At 43.4% G+C, this 19,801-nt stretch overlaps 1 protein-coding gene across 2 annotated transcripts; it reads left to right on the forward strand.

Annotated features, from left to right (window-relative positions):
* The first annotated feature begins 482 nt into the window (after nucleotides 1–482).
* On the forward strand, nucleotides 483–19,801 carry XPNPEP3 (X-prolyl aminopeptidase 3). 2 transcript variants are annotated; one of them, XR_007767544.1, is made up of 11 exons: nucleotides 483–589; nucleotides 2,263–2,379; nucleotides 4,907–5,314; nucleotides 7,158–7,360; nucleotides 8,242–8,304; nucleotides 10,261–10,374; nucleotides 12,774–12,859; nucleotides 13,520–13,703; nucleotides 15,205–15,325; nucleotides 16,709–16,969; nucleotides 19,597–19,801. XR_007767544.1 is itself a non-coding variant. In XM_050908837.1 (10 exons), exons 1-10 carry the CDS (start codon nucleotides 529–531, stop codon nucleotides 16,873–16,875), a joined length of 1,524 nt encoding a protein of 507 aa, XP_050764794.1. In that variant the 5' UTR covers nucleotides 483–528; the 3' UTR covers nucleotides 16,876–17,058. The 2 variants fall into 2 exon arrangements, 1 of the variants encoding a protein (XP_050764794.1); XM_050908837.1 differs by lacking the exon at nucleotides 19,597–19,801 and having other exon boundaries at nucleotides 16,709–17,058.

The following is a 19,801-nucleotide window of genomic DNA, read 5'->3' on the forward strand; positions in this document are numbered from 1 at the left end:
CTCCCTCGCTTCCCTGCCCAACCGCCGCGCGGCGCCGTGGAAGCTTCCAGCCCGCCCCGCCCACCCCGAGCCCCCGCCCCCGCCCGCCGGGCCCCGCCCACCCCAGGGCCTGGCCCCGCCCCGCCGCCGCGCAGCGGCGGGAACGTTCTAGAAGCGGAGGTGGCCGCCGAGCGGCCCAGTCCCGCCAGGCGCGGCATCGTTTCCCCCTCCCCCCGCGTTGTCGTCCGCCTCCCCCCCATCCCCGCTACCGGAGTTCCGCCGTGGACCCGGGTTCCTCCTCGCGTCTCGCCTACGGGCGAGACAGGCGGCCTCCGCGGGCGCCTAAGCCGTTGTGGCGCCGCTCATTGGCGGCGGGGAGGGGCGGGCGGCGCCGGGCGCCCGCGCTCGTTGATGGTGTCAGCGCGCGGCGCCGTGGCGGGGGAAGGCCCCGCCATGCGCGAGCCGGGCCGGCGCAGGGGGGCCTGGGCCTGGCGGGCGGCGGGGGTGCGGGCGGGCGGCCGAGCCCCGGGCTAGCCGTGTCCCTCCGACATGTCGCGCCTTCCGGCCCGGAGGCTTGTCGCGGCGGTGAGGGGCTGGCGCGGCTTCTCAGGTCAGAGACTCCTTCTCCCCCCACGCGCCTTATTCCACCTCACCGGTGCAGCCCCGCTCGGTGCCGCTGGGACCTGGGCCGCCCCGCGCCCGTGGCTGCCTCCGTCCCCGGGGCTCTGGTAACCGTCTGCCCCGGGCACGCTAAGCGTTATCGGTGCTTAGAGCCCTTCCGTCTTCCCCCGGCACCACGGCGGCGCTCAGGGGCGGGCGGGCTGTGAGGCCGCGTCCGTTTCGCTGCGGGTGTGAGGAGCGCGGGAAGGCAGCTCTCGCCGGTACCGAAGTTGTAGCCCCAGTCACGGTTGAATCCGAGGGAAGAATGGCTTATTATTTGAAAAATAAAGCAACGATGTGGAAAGCTCCTTGCAGTCTTCAGAATATTGCTTTATTTAATGCCTGTTGTGTTCTCCTGTCTCGTTGCAAGCTATCCTGTTTGTTTTCTGCGTAGCTGGAGAGAAACGGTGAAAACACTCTCTTTTTAAACTGCACAAAAAGCTGTAATTGTATTTCACTGCCTGGGTCGCCAGACTGTTACTCCAGTCAATCATCACATAGTGAATGCTTTATGACTATCAGTTATCATGCATAAGTAATCTTCAATTAGTGGCTAATCATCCAGGCTCCCACAGAAAATCCACAGTCTATATGTTTGACTATAAGTCTCTGAGTCTGAGTTCCCTGAAAGGCAGGCAGCTGTTTTGCTTGTGTTGTACTTGCTTATGCTAGTGAAAAGTTGATTATCATTTGTTCTAAGAATCCAGTGCCGTGCAATGGCAACATGAATTGATTTTGTAATAGGCACGTGGTAAATGATATAAAAGAGAACCAGTTTCCAAAACATCAGCTGGTAGATGTTAGGAAACTGATTACCATCTCCTTCCATGTGTCTGATGATTTGTATCTAGGCATAAGCAATTCTTCAGCTGCAAAAGGCTGTGGCTGAGAATTCCAAAGTTGGTAAAGTTTGTGACGATGATATTTAATTTTAGCTCTTGTCTTATTGTGCACACCCCCAGCTCCCAAATGCATACTTGTAATTCTCTTTAAAACTTGTCTGCTTTGGCTGTGTGTGGATTTGAAGAGGGATACATAACTGTGTGCTTCTAAGGAACTGTTTTCAGTTTGGCTAATGCTACTGTCAAGTAAGTTAAATACATAAACAGGGACTCCTGCGTATCTTTCATACGGAAAAAAATTGCATCACTGTATAAACCTGTGGTATTTGATGGCTTCTTTGTGGCATTATTAGTGAAAAAAGAACTGGAAAGGCCTTGAAAACTGCATAATTGTTCCATGTGAATGGTATTTTTGAAGGCATAGTCAAGAAAAGATGATATTCAAGCCCTGTGGTGTTTGAGGGAAGCAAGAGAGGGAGAGCACCAGGTGTAGAAATGGGGCACGTGCAAACCAACATAGCTTTCTGGGTTTTCCTGCTCAATTGTCAGGCTTAGCATATGTTAATTTCTTTCAATCTGTTTTATGAATATTTGATCATTAGTTGAGTTGTATGCATATTGTTTCATAAACTATTATGGTACACAACAAATTGAGAAGGAGGGTTATTTATGTCATGTAAGGTGAATGAATGCTACTAAGAGTCAGATGACTGGAGTATAATTTGGCAGTTTGCTAACTGGAAAGATCTTTTACCTTGACATGGTGTTTCTTTTCCTCTAGTTTGCAAGGCATGTGCTCGCCGAAGATTTTCCATCCAGCCTGCCCAGCAGAAGAAGATTCCAAACCGGTATTTGGGCCAGCCCAGCCCCTTCACACACCCACACCTTCTCAAACCAGGTTAGGTTCAGGCCCTGTATGAGCCAATCATTAGTATTCTTGCCTGTATTTTTCTAAGATGTCTAGGACAGAGTATTGATTTGCTGCATCAGACAAGTGTCCATGATTTCAGCTGTTTATGATTAACTTCATTAGGCAGTAATTATATTTAGTAGTTAATTTCCTTGTCTGAGATGATACTGATTCCAAAAATAGACTTCACATGTTAGCTTTTTACCTTTTTCTCATGGAGTGCTTGGTGTCGTTGACTTTGGTACTGCAGACCTTTCATGGCAGTGGCATCTTGGGAGCTCATAGTCCTGCAAATACAATACAGTTTATATTAAGAGGGAGTCCTTTGTGCAAGCTGAACTGCTAGAATGCTTTATATCTGATGTCTTGTGGGTCACAAAATAAAGGTGTCATTCAGAAAAGGAGATCAGGGAGAGATTTAGTGAGATTTGGACACCACTTGTCTAAAGAACATGCCCCCTTCAGAAGAGCATTCAAGCTGTGAGGAAAAGAATAGAGAGAGACTTGTGGCTATAAAGTTAGAAGGTAGTGATGAAAGAGAAGCTGAGGTTGTGTAGTTTTATGAGATTAATGAAAATGAGCATGTAGGTATGAGATGACCATGATTAAATCTAAACAAAATTTGAAGTAAAAATATATTCAAGATTATGTCCAGGAAAACATTCTGGTTCTGTGTTCTTTTTCCATAGATAGGTATACAGAGAGAACAGATGAATATATACCATGCACTTACATATTTAACTGTAGAATAATTCAGGTCCGAAGGGACCTCAGGACGTTATTAGGTCCACCCTCTGCTCAAAGCTGAGCTAACTTCAATATTAGATCAGGTTGCTCAGGGCACTGATTAACAGCTCACAGTAAATGAGGCTGAGACTTTAAAAGTACTCACAGCTGAAACACTGGAGATTAATTCTAGCTGCCCATAGTAATTTTCCATTTAATAAAGGAGTGGCGTTTTCCTTCAAATAATACAACATTGTTTTATTGCAATTATTGTTTTAAAAAGCAAATGCCTTTAAGGCAAAGAGAATTTCCAGGCCTTGCAATCAGAAGACAAATGGGATTCCCATGTTCCACCCTAGTGCAGCTTCTAAACTTCACTGGACTGTTTGTGGTAGTTAGCTGACTGGAATGCAGCAGAGCATAGGAAATTTGCAGTATAATATTGCAGAAATGTGGGGTCAGATTGCATTGAAACAGTTTCTGTGTTCTCTGTCATTTCTAGATCTACAGAGTAAAACAAATTTGGTGGTTTTGTTTTTTTTCTTTAAAAAAAAAAAAGACTTTTACACCAAATAGATGTTGGGGATGTATGGTGTTGAAAAGGTGTAAAGTTTAATGCAAATACAACATATGTAATTTTCTTAAACTCTCTTTTGTCAAGAGAAAAACATTCTGGATAGATCTTCCCCCTCCCACCCCACCCATGCAAGAATCCACTTACAGTACAAGTCAAATTTCAATTTTTATTCTAGAATTGTCACTGCATAATACATTAAAGAGGAAGAAAAGATTATGAAAGTAGAAAGTTAACAGTATGAAAATGCAATCTATGTTAAAATAGGGTATTAGCCAAAGTACTGATTAAGGCTTGTGTATTAATTTAAATCATAGTTAAGGAGTCTCACATTTTTAAAAATACGTACTTAAGCGGTTATTGGTTGTTCTTTCAACTTCAGTCTGGTTTTGGTGAGTATCTTGATCGCTGTACTTCGTATTCTTCATGACTGGAGCAGTTTAAAACATACTTTAAGAGATCATTTGTTTAGTTAGTCCCATTAGGAATATAGTATTTAACTTCGGAAAAATACGAATTGTTAATTATTGAGAAAAGCTACAACTGCCCTGGAGAAGATTCCTTCTCTTAATTGGAGTCTGCTGCCAGCCTGTAGTTCGTGGTTTGTTTCTGCCTGGAATCTTGTGACCTGTTAGACTCTGCAACTTCTGTGTTTCTGCCTGATCTCCCAGTATCTATAACACTCAATCCACCCCTTATGGTTTAGAACAAGTTACTTTATGAGTTGACTTAGTGTGTATTTGAATTGACATTCTAGCTTTATCTGAGGAAATTAATGCTCAACCTCAGGAGGTAATCTTCTGTTCAATGTCCAGATGCTATAAAACCCATCAGTTTTCAGCAGTCAAAGTCCAGTTTGCCTTGCCCCTTCCCCTTTTTTTACATGTCTTTCTGAAAACATCCATTTGTTTTGGATGTTTGTCTAAATCTATCAGGTTTTGTGATTTCTGCTTTTGCACAGAAATACATAACAGAAAATCCGATCTGTTAAAATAAATTTCTGTCTTTGCATGATGCAGGAGCAGATTGAGTGAGCATGTGCTGTAGGGATGAAAGCTGAAGAGATGCATGAGAGAGCAATGGAAAGGCTAATGAGGGGCCACAACGAAGCCATGCATGTGAAAGGCATCAGGTAGTAGGCAGGAATCAGGCATGCAACTAGTAAAATATCATGAGTGCCTTAATTTCTCGATCTGATTTGTTTCGTATTCGTAGGAGAGGTAACCCCAGGATTGTCACAGGTGGAATATGCTCTTCGCCGACACAAACTGATGGCGTTGATCCAGAAAGAAGCCCATGGCTGGAATGGATTGGACCACACAGTGATTCTGCTATCCAACCCCACGTACTACATGAGCAATGACATCCCCTATGTTTTCCACCAGGACACTAACTTCCTGTACCTGTGTGGGTTCCAGGAGCCTGACAGCATCCTGGTGCTGCAGAGCATTCCTGGCAAAGCGCTGCCCTCCCACAAATCCATACTTTTTGTGCCCCGGAGAGATCCAAGCCGAGAGCTGTGGGACGGGCCCAGATCAGGCACGGATGGGGCAATTGCTCTCACAGGAGTAGATGAAGCATACACCATTGAGGAGTTCAGGCAGTTGGTGGCCAAGCTGAAAGGTAACGAAAAATGGAGGGGGAATGAAATGAGACATGGTTTGCAGGGTCTGAATGGTATGGGTATGGAAGGTGGTCTGTGACACCACTTCAAGACTATCATGAACTTGGGGAGGTGCAGGGGGTATGACAGTATGACAAAGACAGTTGGAAGTTCTTGTTAGCTTCTTGAGGGTCACCAATGGAAATGTAGTTTTGAAAATAATAGTTTTTCCTCCCCTCTGAATTTCTTGTGTGCCCATGTGAAAGCCAGTGTGCACATCTGTGAAACGTAAGGAACAGAATAAACAAGAGAGCGTTGCAAACCATGTTACTGTTTTAGTCATATCTTTCTGCTGACAGAGCCAGAACCAGACAAAGCATAGGAAACTTGAAGGTATTTTATTCATAATAGACTTGGAAAATGATCCACACAGGGAGGTTGTTAGTCCGTTCACCTTTTTTAGCTAGATGTTGAATTACTCTTGAAATATGAACATTGCTGTCCTTTAGACGTGTTCTGCATCTAACATCACCATGTAGCCTCAATACGTATAATCCAGGGTGAACTTAAATGCATTATAAAATGAAGCTGCAGGCTTATGACGATATAAAAAGGGCAAGTGTTTGGGGGATTACACAAACAAATAGAATGAATTCTGGAGTCTTAAATACTATCTCAGATTCTAGTTATTTTGTTTCAAAAAAGGATATATTGAAAATAGAAAAGTCACAGAAAGGGCAACAAGGATGATCGAAAGTATGGAGTGTGTGTGAGATACATACTGGACAAACCTGCTCAGTTTGAAAAAGAAAACAGAAGGTAAGGTATGAGAGATGTGTATGGTTACGGAAAGCACAGAGAGGATGAGTAGGAATGATTAGTTGCTATTTTTCATAATTTACCAACAAAGGGAACACTGAATGGAATGATCACATAGCAGGTTTTGACACCTTTTAAGTTGTAGATCATTCATGGAAGGTTTGGAATGTCAAAAGTATAAATGGATTCAAAAGTTTTTAGTTCTCTGGGGGAGAGGTCCGTGAAAAGCAATTAATCACTGTTACGAAGATGCAGCCTTGAAATGAAGAAACCAGAAGTGGGGAGGATGTGCTGAGGGAAATACTCTTTCATAAATGCCCAGTTTCTTAGAGACTTTTTGCACCTGAGAGACATTAGCACCTGCTAATGGCTACTGTCACCAAAGAAGGAGGGCCTAGGTGGACATTAGCTGTGACTCAGCATGGCTTTTCTACTCATTCCCATTTAAAATGCTCCTGTGGGGACAATGTGGGCGCTGACTCTGGTGTTCTAAATAAATTTCCACATAGGTAAATACGTTTGTCCTCAGTAAGTTCATCTTCTCTGAATGGCTGGAATAAGCAGTTGTTCCCCAAAGATATTCTGAAACGTAGCTGATAATGACCTTGATTCTACGCGATGGGTAAAAGGTAAATTGCCTTACAGCATCAGGGGGACAGGCTAAATGAGAGAACGATTCAGAACATGCGCCACTGCAGTGCAATGGCTACTTAGCTTACACAAGTGAAACTTTGATACGCAAACTCTGAATGGGTCTGTGCAAGATACATATATTCAGTGATGATCGTAAAACCCAATATTTGCATAGAAGTGAGGATTTGTCAAATCTACGTGCTGTGAATTGGTAGTCTTCCAAATTTTGAAGAGATTGCTAGTATCCTGTGACAGTGAAAGTGTCTATATGGTCTGTAAATGCAGATTCAGAGGAAATTAATTTCTCAGCTACAGTAATAGGTCTAGTTTAGGAGGAGTGAGTTTGTTCAGTATGGGGAGGACATTTCTACATTTTTTTTCGTCTGTGTTAGCTGTTGTTTTGTATTCCAGGTGAGTCAAACATTGTTTGGTACGACTTGACGAAACCAGTGCATACAGAGCTGCACTCTGACTACATGCAGCCCCTGGCTGAGATAAAAGCTCGGAACAAAAACCACATCCGGGGCATCCGACATCTGGTGCAAAACCTTCGGCTGATCAAATCTCCTGCAGAGATTGAAAGGATGAAGATAGCTGGACGGGTGACAGCAGAGGTATGGGGTCGTGTGGTCTCCAAATGAACCAGTGCATTCCTTTAAAGAAGAACGGGGAGAGAGCTGTTGATGGGGTGACATGAGTTGGAAGGATAGCTTTGGTCTAATCTGTTACTGAACTGCTGTGTGTCAACCATTGGCTGGGCTCAGCTCCCTTCCACATGACAAGGAGAAACAGGAAGACTGCTTGGACTACCAGCTTCTCTTAATGAGCGTAACTCCAACAAAGACAAGCCAGCAGCTGTTAGACTTTGTTTAAAAGCAATATCTATTCAGGAACAGGGGCAGCCTCTTCACTCTCTTCCCAGCTTCCCGTCTCCTTCCCCATGCCATTTTCTTTCCCATTTATCCTGTTGATTTTGAGGAAACAGGATTTTTGTGAACACGTTGCCTGTGTATGTCTCCGTATTCCCCCTTCTCCCTCAAATACCTTTTGAACTCATTGGCCAATTTTAAACAAATCTGACAGATACCTTAAATGCAATTATGTTTTTGTAAATATTATTAAAATAGATAGCCAAATAGAAAAGAGAGGCACAGCTTGTCCTTCTCTGAAGGAAAAGCTGCATAAGGCACTCCTATTACATGTGAGGGAATCCATAGGTGAGACAACTCGTAAAATGCCAACCCATGGGATCAGCTTCAATCATCTAGTTCTTTTTCAAAAACTAGCGTCAATCAGCCCCTAAATACAGTTTCACGGGGAACAGAGCTTAATTGGTTCTAGTCTTGATAGCATTCTGCCATTTCAGCCGCCTCTGGTTCCTGTGTTCTGGGCCAGCTGATTTTAGGCCTTCCTCAAAAGACAGCAGGTAAAAAAAAAAACCCCTTCCCTCAAGTTCAGGCTCCTTTGCTAACTGAAAGGCCCTTCTTTGTCATAGGCTTTCACAGAGACAATGTTTGCCAGCAAATCCCCAGTGGACGAAGCCTTTCTGTATGCAAAGGTGAGTACTTCATGGTTGGAGGTGAGATAGAAGGGATGTTGTTTATCCTGACAGGAAACTAGAAATGTCAGATCTGTCTCTAATGTGCCTCCCACTGTAGCACGTTTCTCCTTCACCCAACTCTTGTGGTTCCTAGGACACATCAAAAAGTCAGTGTGAGGAATTCTTCAGCTCTACTTCCTGTACCCGTATTGAAGTGTTGTGGTTTATCCCCAGCCAGCAACTAAGCACCACACAGCCGCTCGCTTACTCCTCCCCGCTCCCAGAAAAAAAGAAGTAAAACTCGTGGGTTGAGATAAGAACAGCTTAATAACTGAAATAAAATAAAACATAATCATAACAACAACAATAATAATAATAATAAAATAATAGTAATGAAAAGGAATATAACATAAAAAAGAAGAGGAAAAAAACCCAAGAAAGACAAGTGATGCACAATGCAGTTGCTCACCACCTGTTGACCGATGCCTGAGCAGCGATCCGCCCCTCCCAGCCAACGCCCTCCTGTTTATATACTGAGCATGACATTCTGTGGTATGGAATACCCCTTTGGCTAGTTCAGGTCAGCTGCCCCGGCTATGCTCCCTCCCAGCTTCTTGCACACCTGCTTGCTGGCAGAGCATGGGAAACTGAAAAATCCTTAGCTTAAGATAAGCGCTACTTAGCAACAACTAAAACATCAGTGTGTTATCAACATTATTCTCACACTAAATCCAAAACACAGCACTGTACCAGCTACTAGGAAGAAAATTAACTCTATCCCAGCCAAAACCAGGACATGAAGGAACGTAGTGGTTGTCTAAGTTTATCTGCTATTGATGTCTTTTTCTGCTGTATTTAAATACAAAACCTGCTAAACAATCAGACATAGTTATTATCTTATTCTATAATACAGTTCTATTGTACAGAATTTAGGTAGTTATAACACCTATTTGTAAAGCCTGCTTCTCTTGACTCTAGCCTCTTACTACGTCAGATTACCACAGCTATCTTGAAGCAGCGTGGATGCCTCTCAGTTATAAAATAAGGACTAATTGGCCTGTACATTTGGTAGGGAATTTTGCAAGGAATTGCAGTGAGATGCCTCTTTGAGAAACATCAGCAGGATTTAACCCTCTGTTATGACATAGGTGGGCCTGTGCTCACATGGCACTGAGCAGTAGTACTGACTTGTAAAGAAAATTATTTTAATTAAAGTGTATTTTACAGATCAATTTTTCACTCCAGATCAGGATCGTAAAACCTACTTTACTACATGTAGGCATCCTGAAGTGTTCTGTCCCATGTGGTTTTGGTAATTATAGAAAAGACATGTTATTAATATATTGAGGATATAGAGGGTCTTTATAGATGTAAGTTTATGCATTTCCATGCTTTCATCAGCTTCATCACTCAAGAAAGGTAAAGATCTTGAGGCTTACAGTGCCTTTTTTTTTTTCTTCTCCTCAGACATCAAGGTAGTGCATGCTTTCAAACCTTAGTTCAACAGAGTCATGAAAATAGATACTGCTGTAAATATGCTGGTACTTTGTTATTTTAAAAGACAACAACAAAACGTGACTGTTGTCATGCTGACATTTAGGATCTTTGAAAATTCGCAAAGTTGTATGGCAACTAAGAGCATTACTTTATATAAGAACAAATCCTCACCTGGATTTATGACAACGTAATGAATGTTTGATACAGTATTGAGCAGCTTGCACCAGAAAGAGCTTTCATGAGACCAGATGCAGGCTTAAAACACTCTCTTGAAAAGTGGATAGTTCTGTATTTTTTTTTTCCAGTGTTCTTGGAAAACCTTCAAGGCTGCTTTCATTTAGTGAACTCACTTTCCAGTTTCACTAGTGTTGTACAAATTAAGAAAACAGTTGTAGGACATGAATTATAATAGCCCCAGGGCAGTTAATTACCTGAGTCAGCACTAACAGTCTCCTCCTCTCTGAATTGGTATTCCAGTTTGAATTCGAGTGCCGGGCTCGTGGTGCTGACATCTTGGCGTACCCGCCTGTTGTTGCTGGTGGCAACAGATCAAACACTTTGCACTATGTGAAGAACAATCAGCTCATCAAGGTAAACCATATGTTGTCCAGTAACTTAAAATGCAGTGCTGTGACACACTGTCCCCTATGTGTCCCCTAGCTGCTCTTTGTTTTGACTTAACAGATCAAAACACTTAAATATGTATTTTCAAGTGAGCAGGGGAAAGGAATCCTGCCCTGGTTAGTTTTACTGTCAGTGACAGATTAACTTCACTCCATCTAGTCTCTTTCTCTCCTCTTTGCACTTGCTGCAGTATTTTCTGAACAGTGGAAGGACTTGCAAACAAGCTTGCAAATAACTTCATTTAGCGAGCATGTCTGCTCCCACACCGTGTGCAGCAGTGTGCAGTGCTGGGTGGGTTGCTAACCTCACAAAAGAGAGGGACCGCTGCAGCAGGCAGAGTGAAGGCACTGTGAGGGGTCTTCTGCTGCCAGTTGCATTGCTTGGCCTCGCTTTGCAACATAAGGTGCGATAGTGCATTCCTGCTCTGGCGAAGCTAAAAAGCATTTTGGACTCCATGTAGGCCAGCAAAGCAGGGAAGGGGAACAAGGAGGGAAAGGATCAGCATTAAATGTTGAGAGGTGGATTAGATGGCTGTAGGAAAATTAACATGTCTTATTTTGAAGATTTATTGAATTGAACCCTCTCCAGCTTTCCTGACAATACACCTTTAGATTCAGATAAGTATTTTCAGGAGCAGTATTCCCCCACTGCTCTACTCACGATTCACTTTTCAGAGGAGCATATTTTTCCTCTGTCTTAATGCAGGATGAAACTTTCCCACTAGCATTGTCTTTTCTTGAAGCTGGCATGCTAGCAGACCTTGAAATGATCTGCAGAGACAGACATACAAAAGATATGACAGGCTGCTTTTGGCAGAAAGAAGCCTCCTTTGTTGTACTGTCATCCAAGGTCAGGTGTGCTCATGTAACTCCAGTTGCTTCTATTAAAGTTGTTCAGTTAAATAACTGTCACTTGTATTTTTCAAAACTGTGAAGTAGGAGGTTAAACCCATAAACTTGACTCTTTCTTTTCCTTTGTGTGCTACTTCCTACAGATCTTGTTGCCAAATAGGCTAACAAAGTGTCTAATTCGCAAGGTATCTGAAGGCTGCTTATGGCCTCATGTGGACTTCATTCAGTCCACCACTTAGTGGACTCAGCTTTAAAGAAAGAGGACAAGATGCATGACGTAAGGCACTTACTGGACAATCAAACCACAGGCTGAACTCCCTTAGCCAATAAATTGTTACTTAGCTTGTTTAATTGCTTGGAAGAGAGCAGGTGCTATAATTTCATATTTTACTTGAAGAATTGAACCAGCTATTCTGAAAAAGTTAAAAATACAGTTTAACTATTCAGTGGGATAGTGCTATCTGCTCACTGCTAGTTTATCTACTGTGTAAGTGTTTGTGGCACTTAACTGTACACAGTGATAGTAGCTAGCACTGGAAATAGTGCTAGCAGTGAAATTCCGCTTCTTATTTTTTCCCTTAACGTGCTAGAATTATTCCTTGTCATTCCACGTCATGGCTGCTGGCACAGTCACGGATCTGTGGTGTGAATCTCTATAAAAGGCCTTGGATTACATGTAGTATAAATCCATAGAGAATTTAATCCAAACTTTTTACAGATCTCACTGCTCTATTTGTTGTTAGCCCCTTTAAAGAGGGAAAGCAAGGCAGTGGTTTTGTTCCTGGCCCTTTGTCTTTTTTGTGTGGCTTTTTGGAAGATGTGCAGTTCCATTGACATGGAACAGTTTTGCTGAAGTGAATTGGAGGTTCACATGTCCAAAAGTTTTTTCTTCATCACCAGATAGATTCAGAGGTGTATCTTAGAGCAGTCAAGAAAGTCGCAGAAGAGAACAAGGAAGGTGGTACAAGCTATTTAATAGTGCATTTACAGTAGTGATACACTGTTAGAGAAGTGATTTTGCTGGGTCCTCCTACCTTGTGACAAGGCTAAATCTTTAGCTGTTAGTGATCTTGTGGGTAGCTCAAAAATCTGTGTTTTTGTTGCAAAACCCTTCTGTCTCGGTCACTAGCAGAGAACTTCTAGTGAAAGGAGTCCCTGGTGTAATTTGCTGGAGTAAGCGATCCAGGTGTGAATGGGACTGATGTCTCAGAGTGCAGAATAGTTCAAAGAAAATGTCTTTTTTTACTCCAAAGTGTTTGAAAATCAAGCGTGTTAAGAGTTCAGGCTATACATAAGCATAACAGTCAGAGACTACCTTGCAGAGAAACAATCCAACTGGAATAGCCTATTTATAAACAGTAGCACCTGGAGTGTTGTTCTGCAAAAGGAATTCACATCTCTGCAGCTGCTTTGCAAAAATAAATACATAATCTCCTTTCCTGCTCTCAGACAGAAAAAACAATTCAGTTAATAGCCGGGCTGACCCACAGGGCATTTTTTCCTGTTATTCTCCAGGATGGTGAACTGGTCTTGCTAGATGGTGGATGTGAGTCTTCCTGCTACGTAAGTGACATCACGCGTACCTGGCCTGTCAATGGAAGGTATGCTGCGATAAGGCTGTTTTGAAGAACTTTGAGAAGCTCTTAAATAATTGATGGATTGAGTGCATGTGTGTTTAATCTCTGTGTGAGTAGTTTTCATGTGTCCCATTCTGTTGTTCTTCAGAGTAATCAAATTATATAAACTAATCTTTCAGGATAAGAAGCTGTATTCCCCACTGCCTCATTAATTACTGCATGAATATGTGTGATTACTGCTATTTTCAGCTATTACAGCATGCTTAAAGTGCAGAGAGGGCTTTTGTGCATTCAGCTCTGGCTGACTCTGGTTGTGTGTAAGAAAACAGGCATTTAGTTGACCTGTACATGGCTCTGTCAGCTGTGAATTTGCTGGTGTGATGTCCCTGTGGCTGTGTGTTTGATTCCTGTATGTTTTGGCTCAAGTGCACTCTTTTTCCTGCAGTGGCTTTGCCTTGCTTTGCTTTGGGGTTAGGTTGTCAGCTGAGAAACCCTGCCTCTACCCAGTGTATTGAAGGGCATGTTGCAGCGATGCCTTGTCTGGCATTTCTTATAAGGAGCCAGTTGCTTTCCTTTCTGACTTCCCCTGCTCCAACATTGAACTGAATCTGTCCCCAAAATAGGTTCTGGGTAGAGGTTTAATTGTGAGAAATGTCCTTTGTTCCTTTTCTCAATGGTTTTCAGGTTCACTAAACCCCAAGCAGAACTATACCAGGCTGTCCTGGATATCCAGAAGTCCTGCCTGAGCCTCTGCTCCCCAGGCGTGAGTCTAGAAAATATCTACAGCCTCATGCTGAGCCTTATTGGACAGAAACTGAAAGAGTTGGGGATCCTAAAGAGCAGCATCACTGAGAGCCTCTTCTTCAAGGTACTTGGAAGTTTTTTTACTCCAGCTTCCCCCTACTAGGCCTGACTGTTTTCTCCTTGGGTTATGTTAGTGGCTTTAGTTTGGCTCAGGGATGTGCTTTTGAGAGGTATCTTCTAATTGTCGCCACACACTGTGCTTTAATTCATGTTGTGGGCTGGTCTCAGCGCAGGACAGGATTTCTCTCAGACAAGGCTAAACTTGAAGATGTGTTTCAACCGTTCAGCGCACAATTTGGTCTGAAGTAACTCCCCAGTCTTACAGGCACATAGTGTGAATATTTGTTCCTCGGCACTTGCTGTTTCACTCTGCAGATCCATTCCCATTGGTCTGTGCTATTTGTTAGTGTAGATGCAGCTTTGGAGTACAGACAGTCTGAAGGGACCTTTAAGAGACATTGGCACTAACACAAAATTCTGGGTCCAGGGCTGGCTGCAGGCAATTAGTCATAGTTTTGTGATCTGTTTAACATAGCATAAATCTGCAGTGCCACCAAAAGTTGCAGCCCATTCTTCTCAGTCATTCTGCCTGCTGCCTGTTCTGCACCGTTTTGTGTCAGTATTGGGATTCACAGAGCTACCTGGTGAACAAGACTGGGAAAGTGGTCTGCCTTAGAGCAGAACCAGCAGATAAAATAGGATTGGTTTGCAGTTAGAGAAGTTTATGCAGTCCCACTCACTGCAAACCTGCATGATTGCTGATGCCAATACAGGAAAGATGACGGAACTACCCCTTTGGCAGCAGGACAGATTTCTGCCAGATTTAATTGTCCTACAGTGTCAGTGCAGTAATAACACATGTTCTCGCCTGTCAATGGAGGCTATCATGCCGGTTTCTCTCGGCAGGCGGCAGCACAGCCAGATGAGACCAGCGTCTGCAGCTCAGTCCCCAGTGAATGTGAGGAGCGTGGGGCAGAGGAGGAATTAGCTCTTTGATTCCTGCTGTCAAGAAGCTCCTCTCTGGAGGGAGGGGGATTAGGATGATGCAGGGGGAGGCGGTGTCAGTGGCCTGTAGAGGTGGATTGATATCCTGCTGTAGCTGCTGAGTGAAATCGGCACAGCATTTGCTCTGTCGTGCATAGGAGACCTCTTTGCCACATCACATAGCAGCTGTATCAGCTGCTGCCGGTTGTCAGGGTCTGCTGATGGGAGCAACATAGGGCTTGGATGTTTAAGGGATGGAAAGGGTTGGGGCAGCAAAGCTCAGTGAGCCAAAACCTAAAGTCTTACCTGACGTGCTGAGGTGGTGATGGGCTTGGGCTGTTCTTTTCAGTGAGGGGGGAAGGCAGTCTGCAATATGCTCGTAATAGGCACCTGGTACAGGTGGGTTTTGACAGCCATCCAGTTCTGGTAAATGGAAGAGAGCCCCTGGTGACCTAGTCGTGGCAGTAAGATTGCTGGTTAAGCATATAACTATTCTGTCTCTTCTCCCCATCTTTTGTATTGGAACAAGAAGTTGGGCTGTGTTTAACTGCCTCCATGACACTTGTTTTGTCTTCTGCTAGGCTGTTCGAAAGTACTGCCCACATCATGTAGGCCATTACTTGGGCATGGATGTTCATGATACCCCAGATGTATCCCGATCGCTCCCGCTCCAGCCAGGCATGGTGATAACCATTGAACCAGGTAAAAAGTGATGCAGTCAGTGGTGGACAAAAACCTGCCAACACCGAGGATAACGGTATTGCTTTGAGTAGTTAGTTGATCCCTCAGACCAAAGCATTCAGGTCCTTTCTGACGAAATTGAAAATGATTACAGTATTAGAAAACCTTATTTCCCTCCCAAACACAGCCAAGGTAACAAATTGTGGGAGTAAACTCTCAGAAAGTCTCTGTGCAGCAGAAGGCAGAGTAGTATAGACCTCAGACTGCTACTGTTTGACTCACAGCAGCGCAGGTCAATTGCAGTGCAGAGAAGCAGGCTAAATTCACTTATGCTGTGTTCTGTGTTACTGAGACTAAACTACTACCAGTCACTGTTAGCGTAAGTCTCAAGCATTGCAGTCTGCAATTACAGGCATTCACAACTTAGCTTTGCAAATTAGGCATTTCGCGACGAATCTTTCTTTCTACTTGTCACTGGATTTGGAGCTGTCAGCTGAAAACTGATGCTTAATGCTTGGCTCTTTTCTCTGTCTATTCAGAACATTGTTAAAATCATCATTGTGAACATACCATTGAGAGCAAGAAGTGCGGAAAGGCCAGCTGTAATTGTGGGAAGTTTTTATTCATATGCTAGTGTCTGTAGGCACTAAGGGACACTTTCCTTTCTTAGCCCACCAACTGCCATGAGCAAGGGGAAAGAGTAGCTTTCCTTATTAAAAATTTTCAGGATCAAACTCCTGTTATGTTGCTGAAAATCCAACCCTGCTCTCATGGTGGTGCAGTAAGGGAAAGGTGTTGTTCTGGAGAGTGTTGTATGTTGTCGTGGTTTAACCCCAGCCAGCAGCTAAGCACCACGCAGCCGCTTCCCCCTCCCCCCTCCCAGTGGGGTTGAGATAAGAACAGCTTAATAACTGAAGTAAAATGAAATACACTACTAACTAAGAATTATAATAATATAATAATAATAATAATTGTAATGAGAAGGAATATAACAAAAAAAAAAAAAGAAATAACACCCAAGAAAAGACAAGTGATGCACAATGCAATTGCTCACCACCTGCTGACCAATGCCCAAGCAGCAGTCTGCTCCTCCCGGCCAACTCCCCCCTGTTTATATACTGGGCATGACGTTCTATGGTGTGGAATACCCCTTTGGCTAGTTCAGGTCAGCTGTCCTGGCTATGCTCCCTCCCAGCTTCTTGTACACCTGCTTGCTGGCAGAGCATGGGAAACTGAAAAGCCCTTGGCTTAAGATAAGCGCTACTTAGCAACAACATCAGCATGTTATCAACATCATTCTCACACTAAATCCAGAACACAGCACTATACCAGCTACTAAGAAGAAAATTAACTCTATCCCAGCTGAAACCAGGACATATGTTTTAATTCCCTTCCTTCTTTCAGGCATTTATATCCCTGAGGATGATGTGAGTGCCCCAGAGTGGTTTCGTGGCATTGGTGTGCGCATTGAGGATGATGTTGTGATAACAGAAGATGCGCCTCTCATCTTGTCTGCTGACTGTCCCAAAGAGATCTACCACATCGAGCAGATCTGTAGCCACAGCTCATGATGACCCTTCTCTGCATCTTTGATCCTCCTCAGGAGACTCAGCCCTCCAGGGATGCAGATCCCTGTAGCTGGCTGTAGTTGTCAAGTGATGGAGGGTATGGACAGTTGATGGCTGTTTCCAAGACTGGGGCTGGGAAGTGGAATGCAAAAGGCTTGGGTACTGAGGGATAAAAAAGCAAAGCAACCTTTTCTGTGTGCATTTTCCTTCTGATTTGATTAGTGCTGATGTTGAGCTGTTGTAGGACATGGGGGTGGATTCATCCCTCTGCTGTGTGGATCCATCTGTTTTGGTGCCCTTGGAGGGATGAATTTTGTCAGTGCCACCAGCAAGGCTTCTGCCTGGTCCCTCTCCAGATACATAGATGCAACTGCTGAGACCAGGGCCCCATTTTTTCCCCTTTAGCAGTAGTTTCACAACAGTCAGATTTTAAAAATGAAGCTTTGATAAATGCTGTTTTGGGGGAATAAAGTGTGCCAGACAGCTTTGATTTTTATAGAGCCCTGGAAGGAGGGGTTTTGGTAGTCAGGAAGATGGGTTTGGTTGGGAGGTAGTTTATCTGAAGCCTGTGGAGAACACTTTTAGTATTTTAAGGATAAGGATGTGTTTGGGCCTTATTCAGGCATATGCAAAATAGGCCAGCAGCAGGGAAAAACATCTCATCTGGTCTTTCAGCTTATTGGAGTGTTTGGTAATTTCAGAAAGGACAGATAGGGCTCAGGAGGTTGGACATACCCATTCTTGCTGTCTTCCACATTCCCTTCTTTTTGTCCCAAATGTCCATTCCAATCTCCTGTTCTGAGCCCGCCTGTACCTTAGGAAGCAGGGCCATGTTGGTTGTGCTGGACTCCACTGGTGAGCTGCTGGTTGTCACCTAGGTGTGAGGTGTCTGATTCTGGGACAGTCACAGCACCTTTCTGGTTTATGCTGTAAGTGCCAGCAACTTCAGCAATGTATTTTTGAAGAGTCTGCCCTATGGCAAGTCTGAAATCTTTGTATGGCTTTTATACGGAATTTAAAGTAATTCTCCTTTTCAAAACTCTGAGGGCATGATCACAGCTGCCTTTTGGGTTTTGCCAAGTGCAGTCAGTAACTAATGCTCTGTGACAATATTTTTGAGGCAGCTGCAAATGTGATTAGGGGCTAGGATGGATGAGGAGTAAAGAGAAGAGTTGTCTTCCCTCAACATCAGCCTACCACCCAGGCCATTGTATGCAGTAGTAAATACACCTACTAGAGGCAAACATGGTGTCTGTGTATTTACTGAAAATATTTTGACAATCAGCTATTTAACATGCCTGAAAAATGCCTCTCATCAGTGCTCCTTTTAGTTATGCTTGCTGTTGCATCACATCATCTTACTTCCTTTCCGATGGTAGCTTTCAGTATTCTTCGTCTGTTATTCTCAATTTTCTTTCTTTTTTTCTTCTCTTCCTATATTGTCTATTTTTGACCCACTATAATGTCACTGCTTCCTAATCCATTTTGCTTTCTAATCAATCATTGCCTCTTCCCCGGTTTGTCCTGATTCCCCACAGTGGATGTAGTCAAAATCATGTGGGGTGGTAGTCAGGGTTCCTGAGTTCAACCTCTGGCTCTGTTGCTGTGTAACGTTTAGCGAAATCTGCTTTTTTTTTTTTCTTTTTTTCTTTTCTGTGTTTCATTTCACTTAGTGAAGGCTAAATGGACAGTGTCTTGCATCTCTCGTTGCTTTTAATGGGAGCTGGGTGCATGCACTAGGGTTTGAATTTGGCACTTGAAAGGCAGCCAAGACGTGCCATAATTTTATTTTTTAAACATGACAAAAAGTCAATGCTTTTACAGAGTTTAGTGTATCGAGTTTCACTTATTTAAGAGAATCTGCTAATCTTGGATGGAACCCTTTGTTAGATGCTCACGCATTACAGTGATATGTACAGTGTAAATTGTTAGAAGGAAGGCTTGTTAAGTGTAGACACAGAACTGATGAATACTTTTGATGTTGTTCTGATCTGTAACACCAATTACGTCTGTTGTTCCAATTACACCTGTTAGAGCCATGTCAACTGGGACAAATCTTGGATTTCGGAACTATGTAAGCAGCTGAAGATAACATTAACCTGAGAGCTACATGTGTGTGCTGATCTGCACATCTGCCTGTGTACCTAACAGTTAATGATTGTACTTACTGTAAATAAGCCTTTGAAATACATATTAAAAAGTTATTTTTAAAATAAAACAATTTGTAGAAAGTAATTTCTCGGGCCATCAAGTTGCATGGCTGTTGAATAGATAAAAGCACCTCCAGAAAGAGCATTATTTTTCAGGGAGATTTATAAATTATCTGTAACCTATCTTGGACTTGAAATAACATTGTCAAATGTAGGCACACACTAATTCCTGCTCCTCTCAGGAAAATCCTGCAACTTGCAAACACCAATAGATCTTAGGAATGTTGTGGATGAATGTCTCTGTCAGTAAAGAAGTGTTTGTGACTCTGCTGAGTGGGGAGTAATGGATCTGTTAGGGCTGCTGTGCTCCACCATGCTAACTGTGTCTGATTTAGACTGTGCATTGCTCCAAATCCTGTAATTCTCCCATAGTGTTTAGCCATTTCTTCAGCATAAACTGCTGTTCATGTTTTGAATCTGTTGTTCCATGTAAAGAAGAGTGCATTTTGCAGAATGTATTAAATTTGAGTCTTACCAACCTAAATTTTTGAAGGCTTTTTCTCACTTCTTGCAGAGGTGGATAATCAGAGTGTCATCTGGGACCTACACACACGCTGCAGTGTCCCTTGAATACAACCAACTCCATGAACATTTTACGTGACCTTTGTCAAGAAACTCCAAAGAATCCCTCCTCCGGCTGCACATACCCGTGGCGTACCTCCCCAGTCGCCAATCCCATACTGCCAGATTTACGGTCTGTCTCTGCCACAGAAGAGGTT

Source organism: Gymnogyps californianus, chromosome 1 (assembly GCF_018139145.2).
Source record: "Gymnogyps californianus isolate 813 chromosome 1, ASM1813914v2, whole genome shotgun sequence".
Taxonomy (NCBI): domain Eukaryota; kingdom Metazoa; phylum Chordata; class Aves; order Accipitriformes; family Cathartidae; genus Gymnogyps; species Gymnogyps californianus.